The sequence below is a fragment of the Nicotiana tabacum genome, chromosome 3 (genome assembly GCF_000715075.1).
Source record: "Nicotiana tabacum cultivar K326 chromosome 3, ASM71507v2, whole genome shotgun sequence".
NCBI lineage: Eukaryota > Viridiplantae > Streptophyta > Magnoliopsida > Solanales > Solanaceae > Nicotiana > Nicotiana tabacum.
In genome coordinates this window covers 33,387,633-33,399,050 of record NC_134082.1, presented here as the reverse complement: position 1 = coordinate 33,399,050, position 11,418 = coordinate 33,387,633, and the positions used below count along the sequence as shown (strand labels likewise).

Genomic DNA, 11,418 nt, shown 5'->3' with positions numbered 1-11,418 from the left:
GCATTTTTTTGGCTTTTAATAATATATAGATCTTATTAAAGAAAAATAAAAAAATTTAAAGTTAAATTATTTTTAAATATAAAAAAGATAATAACATTCTTTTTCGTGTTACCCTTTTTTTCTTTTTCTCAAAATCATTTGTCTTACCTAACACTCTGTTTGGATCATTGTTCCACATCGGTTTATAATGTATTGTGTTGTGTTGTATCGTATTGTATCGTACCATTTAATGAATATAATGTTTGGATAGATTGTATTGTTTGTTATTGTTAAATAATATTTTGTTGTTTGGTTTGACTGTATCGTACTGTACTGTAACTGATAAATTTACTAAAATACACTCAATTATTTAAATATTAAATTTATAAAAAATTATATATAAAAATAATTTTAAGAAACAAAACAGAAGAATGCAAAATACCTTAAGAAAGCAGAACAAATGAGCGAGACAGAAGAAGGCAAAACAAAGGAGCACAACTAATTAGAATCGAGTTAAAAGCAAATTAGGAGAAAAAATAAAATAGAAGGTGGCAAAACACTTTTAACATTGGTCTGGAAAAAAATAAAGTAGGTTATAGATCGAAGATTTGGAGTTAAAATAGAAAAAAAGATAAAGGGTAAAATAGAATTGTAGAATAATAAGTTAGGACATAATTGGAAAGAAAAATAGGAAATAATTCCACCACACCAAATCAGTTATTTTAAAAAATGGGACTTTTTATTGTTCGGAACAATAAAATTAATAATACAATACAATTAATTTTAATGAAACAATCAAAACAAATATTGTTGTGGAATAATAAAATAGGATACAAAGGAGGAACAACCATCAAACAAGCTGTTAAAAACCTGAAAATCAACATCCGAGGAGCTACCTACAACACCACGACAACCCACAAACAACCATAGCTCCCTCCCACTTTCCGTGGCGGAAGCTCCTCCACAAACACAACAATAAGGTGGACTTTACAAATCCCTTTTCGTATATTCCAATCTTTAACGCATAATAATCCTTTCAATTGCCCAACCCATGGCCACCACCAGCAGCAGCTCCAGTAGCAACAGCAAGAAGGAAAATCAAGTTCTTATATTGGGTCGGTACGAAATTGGGAAATTACTAGGCCACGGTACATTTGCAAAAGTGTACCTTGCTAGGAACATCAAAACCAACGAGTGCGTAGCCATAAAGGTGATTGATAAAGAAAAAATCCTCAAAGTAGGACTAATTGCCCACATAAAACGCGAGATCTCGATCCTGAGAAGAGTTAGGCATCCAAACATTGTTCAATTATACGAAGTTATGGCAACCAAAGCCAAAATCTATTTCGTGATGGAGTATGTGAAAGGTGGAGAGTTATTCAATAAGGTTGCTAAAGGCAGGCTTAAAGAAGAAGTTGCTCGAAAATATTTCCAGCAATTAATTTCAGCAGTGGCATTTTGTCACGCCCGTGGGGTGTACCATAGAGACTTAAAGCCAGAAAATATATTATTAGATGAAGATGGGAATGTTAAAGTGTCTGATTTCGGTCTAAGTGCTATTTCTGAACAGATAAAGCAAGACGGGTTGTTCCATACTTTCTGTGGTACCCCTGCTTATGTTGCACCTGAGGTTTTGGGTAGGAAAGGATATGATGGGGCTAAAGTTGATATTTGGTCATGTGGGGTCATACTTTTTGTGTTAATGGCAGGGTACTTACCATTTCATGACCAGAATGTTATGGCTATGTATAAGAAGATTTACAAAGGTGAATTTAGATGTCCTAGATGGTTTTCCTCTGAATTGGCTCGTTTCTTAACTCGACTTCTTGATACAAATCCTGAAAGGCGGATCACAATTCCGGAGATAATGAACAATAGGTGGTTCAAAAAGGGGTTTAAACATGTGAAATTTTATATAGAGGATGACAAGTTATGTAGCATAAATGATGATGTGGATGATAAAGAAGGAGTTGATTCTTCGTCTGAGCTGTCAGAGTCAGAGTCTGAAATGGAGATAAGAAGGAAGCCGCCTAGTTTGCCTAGGCCTGCTAGTTTGAATGCATTTGATATCATTTCATTTTCGCGTAGTTTTGACTTGTCTGGTTTGTTTGATGATGGAGAGGATGGAGGGAGGTTTATATCGGGGGCTCCGGTGCCTAAGATCATAAGTAAATTAGAAGAAATTGCTAAAGTTGTGAGCTTTGCAGTGAGGAAGAAGGATTGTAGAGTGAGTTTGGAGGGGTCTAAGGAGGGTGCAAAGGGACCTTTGACTATTGCAGCTGAGATATTTGAGTTGACACCATCTTTGAGAGTTGTTGAGGTGAAGAAGAAAGCAGGAGACAGAGTGGAGTACGAGGAGTTTTACCATAAGGAATTGAAGCCTGGGTTACAAAATCTGACGCGTGAAGTTGACGGTCCTGTCGATTCATCGCATTTGCCTTCAGATACTGAGTAGAAAGAAAAAGAAGAGAAAAAGGGTATGCTCTTTTTTTCTTTCTTTCAGCATATGTTTGGTTCTTTTGTTTTGGCATTCTTTCCATGCTACACTTTTGCTTCTGTTAATGTTGGTCCCAATGTTAGCAATCTGTGCTTTCTATTCTTCTTGTTGAATGCTATTAAGTGATCTAAAAATTGAATTTAATTTTGTCCCAATGTTAACATATGGCTTCTTCTGCAAGTTTGAGTTTCTGTTACTAATATCTTGTTATGCTGCATATCATTGTCTCAAATTTACTCTGTTTGGCAAGTTACTTTGAATTTTCTGTTACTAATATAATAGGGTGCTGGTGCTCATCCTAACTATAGAATTCTGTTAGTAAACCCTATGGGCAAGTCCGAGACTGTTCTGTCAGTAACTTGTGAAGTTGCTGTATTGCAAATATTTTTTCAATCTTATATTTGAGTACAGCTTTGTGGTGACAATAAGTTGGATGGCACCACAAATAATTCAAAAATATAAAAATATCTCTAAATTATGAGAAATTTTATGGAATACTGACATATAGCTTGTAAAGCAATTTTTTTTTTTTTAATTTTCAAGTTGTAGATAAGTAAAGAATTGATTTCTTAGATAAGGTATGCTATTTTCTTAAAATTTACTCTAGTTTTGGTTATGATTTCGGGAATCAAATTGCATCTCGTCTCAAATTTTTCCGTCCGTCGTGGTCAAAGTACCCAAAATTGTTTGACCAAATCCCCTATACCCACACCCATACTAGTGTCGTGTCGACACGGGTGCGGCACCTAAACTGACATGTCGGAGCAACTTAGATGAAAACTGGGATTTAGGAAGAGTCCTACTTAGTTCCTGCAGATTGCCTGAGGATGTTCAACTTCCAAGCTATATTTTGGGAGAAAGAAACTTTGTTAGATCATTGTTGTTTTTGAGCATCAATTTTGTTTAAGCCAGGGAACTGAAAGCCAGCTTAGCCTTGTGTATGTATTGTTAGTCAAAATGCCTTGGGAACTACCAAGGGAATAGCATTTGAATGCCCTAAATCTTCTTTTCCCACACTGAATCAGTGAGTTGAGGAGTATTCTTTTATTAGAGCTACCAATCAAATTATGAACTTGTTTGATAAAGGATTCTGACAAAATCAGCCTTCCAGATGCTATGTGCACAACTAGGTTTTGTTCATGTGTCACGACCCAAGTCCCAACAGGATCGTAATGGCGCTTAACCCAACACGCTAGGGAAGCCAACCAACATAAACATAGTTCAAATTTCAAACTGAAGTCATCAAATAAATAATAAATTAAGAACGCAAAGATTAATACAAACTATCCCAAGAACTAGTAGTACAAGTCACGAGCGACTAATATTAGGATTGCAACGTTGTCCTAAACTACCATGAACAAAATGGTAGATTACAACTGGAACGCCATTACATCTTCAATTCTAGCCTTCGACTTCCACAACAGCTCAACTCCAAAATCTGCACGTAGGGTATCGACCCCATGTATTCAATAATCAAGACTATCCTCAACGAAGTAGTGGCGAAGTTTAGTCAAAAAATACTCGCGTTATATTACGGTGTAGCTCATAAACCATACAATAACAGAAAAATAGCCAAGAGACAACCAAGGAACATCTGATATCAATGATAAGGTGCTCGATCAAAGAAGAAGGTCATAAACATGCTTTTTAAATAACCAAATCAAAGCATATACAAATGCACTAAATCAACATATAAATGAGATTTGTACGAAGGAGCTTTACTCAGAATATTTCTACGTGAATGTAGAGTGTTTGTGCATGATAGAGACCAAATTTCGCATCAATTCCTAAATAGAAACTATACGAATGATCCTGCATGAGTCTAAGATGTCTATGCATTATGAAGACTAACATATTTATGAATCCGACACTCTCCAGGTGTGCAACTATCCACTATTAAGTCCTATGCATATATGAACTGCATGAATGTGCATATATCGATGATATACATGCATGTTTCTACGTGAGTCTAGAATGTCAATGCATGATATGACGTAAATAATTCACTTATGTAATTTAAGCTTCCCCCTTTACGCCCAACTCACAACCAATACCATCATAATTTGACACTCATCAGTGTCTCACAAACTCTGCGTGTACGCCACCAAGAGAAAAACATGGGAGGGCGATCCCAAGGGATGGTCCATATCCACACGCTGCACAGCAGAAATCTTGTGCCACAACAATAAGCACGACTTAAACCTTGTGTCACAACAATAACTGCACGACATAAATCTCGTTCCACATCAATAATCGTACAACATAAACCTCGGGCCATAGCAATATCAATCCGCTCATGATGTCCAAATGTACCATAATTAGTTTTTTGGATAGTGTGAGCGACAAATATCGACGAGGGCTCGCTTCACTGAGGCGAGAGGCGAGAAGCGAAGCGCTCACCTTTTTGATGTGAAACGACAATATGTTAAAATTTTATATATATAATATACTAAAAATATAATAGCAATAATATATTAATAAATATATCAATTCAAAAATTTAAAACTCAATAGATAGTCATAGTAGATTCATAAACTAAAACAAGCAACATCTATTCTTCTTCAAGATTTTCAAATTTTTGAATTTCAAAAATGTTAGCATTATATTGGCTATCATCTTCTTCATCCTCGGAGTCTTCATCAAATAGTGACCGACTTGAACTTGTAGCTACTCCCTTTCCCTTGTTATTTGAACGTGAAGAACTCCCTCTAAGACCATAGATATTCTCCTTAACTCCAGCTGCCATAGAAACAGTACCCCAATCGAGATCATCTCCTACATACACGTGTTCATCTTCATGATTTTGGGGGAGGTCCCAGTTAACCATTCATTTGCCTCGTCAATGTTATGCAACAAAATTGGATCAATGGTATCGCGAGCGTCATAACGATGCTTCAATGTTCTATTGTATTTTAAATACACTAGATCATTGAGACACGATAACTCAAGCCTATTCCTTTTCGTTGGAGTGAATCCGCGCATAAGTTGTAGAGAGTAATTAATAGATACTACTCCCTCCGTTTCATATTAGATGAAGTACTTTCCTTTTAAGTCTGTTCCAAAACAAATGACACATTTCTAAATTTGGAAATAATTCAACTTTAAACTCTTTCATTTTACCCATTTACCCTTAATGAAAAGCTTTTATAGCCACACAAATGTCATGTCCCCACAAACTTTTTACCCCTTAAGCTTTTAAGACCGCAAGTTTCAAAAGTCTTCTTCTTTTTTCTTAAACTTCGTGCCGATTCAAACTACCTCATCTAAAATGAAACGGAGGGAGTAGTAATAATACAATATATAATATATTAATATAAATAAATCTGCTTCTTACATGCTCAAATACGCTCCAATTTCTCCCACATCCAGATGCACTACAAGTTAAGCGTAGTACTTTGACAACAACTTTTGCAAGTTTTGCAAGTTTGATGATCAAATTGCATCCACCATTCCGCTATAGAAAAATATTTTAAAAGTTAATAAGTATAGATAAATCAAATAAATTAAATTAAAGCTATAAGGATATCTATATTAAAGTTAGTTACCTGGCGACCTTATGTCTCTGGCTCTAATAGCCGCCTATAAACCAAATAGGCCATCTGCGTGTGTGTACTTACCAAACTCTCCCCCCTCTAATTTGATTTAATACCGCTGCATCGGGGACCAACTTCACAATACATTTATGGTATCCAACCCAAAACTCTGAATCTGAAGTGCCATCTCTATTATCCTTGTAAAACAATCCCGGGTTCAAAATATGGCCTACTGCATGCAAATGTCGATGGAGTTGATCCGATCACCTTCTATCAATAATCTCAAAAACTTTTTCCTATTTCCTCAGATCTCCCTCAAATGACGCTTCAATAGTTTCTTTGGATCTATCTATCGCTTCATAAAGATAACCCATTGGTGGTTTTCTCTCTCCACCCACCATACAAAGTACCCTAATCAAAGGATCACCAACTTTAAGAGCCCGAACAACGTCATTCCAAATGATGGAGAAATAAGAATTTTTGCAGTTTCTTTCCTCGCAGCTTCCTTTGCATATTTATTTTCTTTCCATGAAAGAACTAGCTTTCTCAAGTTTTTCTTTTGCAAGTAAAAACTATGCAAAGTTAAGAAAACCGTTGCAAATCTAGTCTTGGACGGTCTCACCAAATTTCTTTCATTGGTGAATTTCCTCATCAAGTTCAACAATAATGACCTCTGACAGATGTAAGAATATATTTTGACGGCCTTAGTGAAAACTGTAAAAGTAACAATAACAATTTTATAGTTAATACTTAATAGGACATAAGTATAAATAAAGTTAAAGCTTTAAAGATAACTATATTAAAGTTGCCTGAAGCATATGGTTTTTTCCTTGAATATGTCACCAAACATCAAATTGTTACAATGGGCAGCACATGGAGTCCAATAAATGTGTGGATACACACTTTGCATCATCTTACCCCACTAACATTCTCACTAGCATTATCGGTAACAACTTGTACAACATTTTTCGTTCCAACTTTCTCTATAGTATTTGCAAACAAGTTGTACATTTTGGTTACATCCATAGAAGAGTTGCTAGCATCGTAAGATTCAAGAAAAACACTACCTCTTGGAGAAGTCACCAACACATTTATGACCATTTTTTCATTCCATGCTGTCCATTTATCCATTCTAATGGAACATCCAAACTTATTCCATTCCACTCTATGCTCCTCTACAATCTTGTCTATCTTCTTCACATCTTTTTTTAAGATGAGTTACTCTAACTTCATCATAGCTAGTCGGCTTCATTCCTGGATCATATTGTCTTACGGCCTCAATGAATTTATCAAAAGTTTTGTAGTCAAGACAATTGAAAGGGAGCCCTGCATCGTACATCCATGTTGCAAAAGCACTTACGAGGCGATCCCTCAAAATCTTCTTGGCTTCTAAACCTGAACCATAATCACCTTTTCTCTTTTCTTGTTGTTTCCCGAGAAATAAAGATTGAAAGGACCTTTTGTGACCGTACGCGACGTGGATGACCCACTAGAACTATTTGAAGATATACAACAACAACAACAACAACTACCCAGTAAAATCCCACAAAGTGGGGTCTGGGGAGGGTAATGGGTACGCAGACCTTACCCCTACCCCGATAGGGCAGAGAGGCTGTTTCTGATAGACCCTCGGCTCAGAAAAGAAAAGACAATTCATTAGTAACTCCAGTAGAAACCGTAATAGTAACAGAAGCATAACAACCAAAAGATAAATGACATGCAATAACAGTAACTAGTAATTAAGGCCCGAGGCTAAGATAAACAACAAGGATAGTGTGGATTCAACATAAACTGCAAACCATCTAAGATCAACCTTAATCTAACCCCGCTTCAGCCCCGGTATGAAGTAAGGAAAGCTCTACTACCCCCTAACCTACAACCCTAATGCTTGACCTCCAGACCTTCCTATCAAGGGCCATGTCCTCGGAAATCTGCAGTCGTACCATGTCCTGCCTGATCACCTCTCCCCAATACTTCTTAGGCCTCCCTCTACCTCTTCTCGTACCCAGCATGGCCAACCGCTCACACCTCCTCACCGGAGCATCAAGGCTTCTCCTCCGCACGTGCCCGAACCATCTAAGCCTCGCTTCCCGCATCTTGTCATCCACAGGGGCCACGCCCACCTTCTTCCGAATATCTTCATTCCTAATCTTGTCTATCCTGGTGTGCCCGCACATCCACCTCAGCATCCTCATCTTTTGATTTTTTTTTTTGGGGGGTGGGGGGGGGTTGGGGTCTCATTTCATTCTCTTCATCAATAAGATGCACCGATGCTTCATAACTCATTTGAGTTCTTGTTACATTTTTCTTCTCGACAAATGCTTTTACTTCCTCCCTGAGATCAGGCGGACAAAGAGGGCATTGTACTACATTTTTACATTCACCAATCAAATGTTATTTGTGACGAGTTATTCCACCATGATATGTTTTTTTCACAAAACACACATTTAATTGCGGATCTTGATGAGCCTTGTATAGCATAATTCCAAGCTATATCATTTCTTTATTACCATCGGATGACGCCATTTCAATACTGTTTTATAGGAAAAAATTATCAAGTCAATATGCAATTAATTCTACTCTATAACTGAAAAAAGGAGGAAATTTCAGGTTTGAAATGAAGCTCTCTGCCTCTTGCCCATGAAGGAATTGAAAAAACAGAGCCCAAAAAAAAAGGAGAAGAAGAAAAAGGAAGGAAGGAAGGAAGAACGAAAGAAAGAAAGAAAAAGCTATATGATAAGCTAGCAAAATGTAATTTGAAACTTGGTGAACATTGGGTCCCTATTCTTTACTATAGCAAATCATGCACCATCTACAGAAGCTGGTAGACTCGAGGATGAGTCTTTTTCAACCAGGGGGATGATACAAGCTCAAGAAGGTCGAGAATCCAGAAATTCATGAAGTCCAAGAATCCATTGAAGATTAGAATTTCTGTTCTATAAAGATTAGGATTTCTTATTTCTTGTTTCCTAGTAATTTGATTCTTGTTTTAGTAGTACTATATTTATATTTTTAGTCAAACTAGGATTGTTAGTTGGTAGTCTATTCCTACTAGAATTTTTTTTCCTATTTTAGTTAGGATAGGTTTTCTTAGTCTTATTCTTATTCTAGATTAATTAGGATTAGTTTTCCTTAACCTTACCAATTTTACTCATTCTAAGACCTATTTAAAGGGCTCAATATGCTGAAAATAAACGTGATTAATTAGTTTCTTTGACCATTAGCTTAAAAAGTGTGATTGACTCTTTTGTTTCCTCTTCTTCGCTTACTCAACGCTTCTTGCAATCTTGTGGGATTGAAGAACGTGTGAGTGGGTTTCTTTTCATCTTACATTTTTCTAACGTGAGTTTGAAGAACGCTTTCACTAGTTTTGTGAAAAACTTTAGCGGGGTGCTTTTGTTTCTCTCTCTTCTTTGTGCTTGAGAGGTGCAAAACCTTGAAAGTACATTACTAACAGACATGTAAGCTTGCATTTTCAGTTGCACTAGGAAGTTTCTTTCAGCAGTTAACCAATACCAATGGCAAGTCTTCTGTGATGATCTCCCAAGGTAGACTAAGCACCTTCTTCTCTTTCGGTTCCTTAGTTATAGTTCTACCATTCTCCCAGTACAGTTCTCATTGGTTTTTTATCCTCACTATGTATTATGAGAACGGTATGTTAGTATACATATGAATTGTCTTTTGGTTCAAATTCAACTGAAACGATGTGCTATTTAATTTGAGTAAACAATTCTTATTTTGGAAATCAAGAGAATATGATGCAATGCAAGGTCCCAGATGTGAATACTGAACTTTGTCACTTCCTGTGTTCATTTCTTGTAGTCTTTTGCTATGTTGTTATGGTCTAATGGTCTTTTAGTTTAAGCTTCACAATGTGCGGTTGTAAGAACTAGTGGACTCCTTTCTGATTCTTTACCTTTTGATATTTCTTCCACGGTGTCCCTTTTTGCTTTGTTCATCAACCTTTATGATATGTAATGATGAGAAACAGTGTTTCCTTGTCATGATGGGGCATTAATTTGATGATGCATTGGCTAATGTGATGGGATTTGTTTTTAACAAGCTCCTTCATCTCGTAAGATGCATTCATCCATGTAGTATTATCTGCAGTCCGCCAGAGCTATATTAAGCAGATTATTTGTTTAGCATTGGTGTGGCATTTTGCATATATTAAGTTCTTGTGCACAGCTCACGTCTGGTCTTTATCCAGCACCATGAATAATTGATTCTTTGATTTTAATTTCTATTGGGTTCTCTATTGTCTTGCTAATCACTTGACCTAATCTAGTGGACAGTATCCTATCTTGTTTGAAGCCATACAAGGCTTTCTTCAATCGGCAAGGGAAGTCTGATAGGGCTTTAAGAGATAGGGACGTAAGGGCAGCGGTAAGAAAAAGTCACTCAGTGAATCGGTGGATGCATTGACATTCCCCTTTTTTTTTATTCTAGTTATTGTCATGGGAAGGAATGAAGAAGATTAGAGATCCAATCAAATTTTTGTGATGAATCCCTCTCCCCCTCTTTTCTCTTGAGTTGTGGTGGGCATTTGCCAGTTAGGTATCAATGATTTGTTTTTTATTCTGGGACCCCAAGCAGAACTAGACTGGCATTCATCCTCTCATTTTCAGAAAATGTTGTTAAATATTGATTTTATGTTTTTTTGTGCCTTGCAGGTTGTTAGTTGTGAACCTTTAACAACTGGCCAGGGAGAACTCCTAAATTCCAAAAAATAACCATATGGCAACCTGGATCCAATGAGGGCTAAGCAAAGCCAACAAGCCGTAGGCCTCTAGCACTTCATCACCATTGATGTTCTGGGATCAAGATTTACCAGGTTCAACTCTGGCCACTGAGATTCTGGTTCCTTGTCTAATCGTATGTAGTCCATGTACTGGTAGTTGTCGCATAAGCTAGTTTTGTTCTCTCTTCATGATCTAGTTACTTGATTTTTTTACTTGTAGATGAGGAAAGAAATAAAAGCGAAAAACGAATAGTTCTCAAAATAATGTTATTGGTTACGAAAGCCATTCTCAGTAATCCGACAGCAGTCTGTGAGTAAATAGTAATTGTGAGGTGATTTACTTCTTCTTGCTGAAACTGTGTCTTCTAACCTAGTTTCTCATGCATGTCAGATTAATAGAACCAATTTGTGGTTAATTTTTCCATAAGGGATAATGGGGCTGGTGATATCTGCTTCCATAAATGGCAATACTAAGACTTGTTTACGTATTAGTTTAAGAAAAATAGATATTGTTGTCCTGTTGATGTTTCTTTCTGAAGTTGGTTAAAAAGGGCAGTCCGGTGTACTAAGCTCCTGCTATGCGCGGGGTCCAGGGAAGGGCCGGACCACAAGAGTGTATTGTACGCAACCTTACCCTGCTTTTTTACAAGAGGCTGTTTTCACAGCTC

At 36.8% G+C, this 11,418-nt stretch overlaps 1 protein-coding gene across 3 annotated transcripts; it reads left to right on the top strand.

Moving 5' to 3' along the window:
* Window positions 1-828: 828 nt before the first annotated feature.
* LOC107788099 (CBL-interacting serine/threonine-protein kinase 12) lies at window positions 829-11,106 on the top strand. 3 transcript variants are annotated; one of them, XR_001648536.2, is made up of 3 exons: window positions 880-2,456; window positions 9,489-9,557; window positions 10,683-11,106. XR_001648536.2 is itself a non-coding variant. In XM_016609760.2 (2 exons), exon 1 carries the CDS (start codon window positions 1,031-1,033, stop codon window positions 2,432-2,434), a length of 1,404 nt encoding a protein of 467 aa, XP_016465246.2. In that variant the 5' UTR covers window positions 829-1,030; the 3' UTR covers window positions 2,435-2,456; window positions 8,620-9,224. The 3 variants fall into 3 exon arrangements, 2 of the variants coding, with proteins under 2 accessions (XP_016465246.2, XP_016465245.2); XM_016609760.2 differs by lacking the exons at window positions 9,489-9,557; window positions 10,683-11,106 and adding an exon at window positions 8,620-9,224 and having other exon boundaries at window positions 829-2,456; XM_016609759.2 differs by lacking the exon at window positions 9,489-9,557 and having other exon boundaries at window positions 872-2,456.
* Window positions 11,107-11,418: the final 312 nt, after the last annotated feature.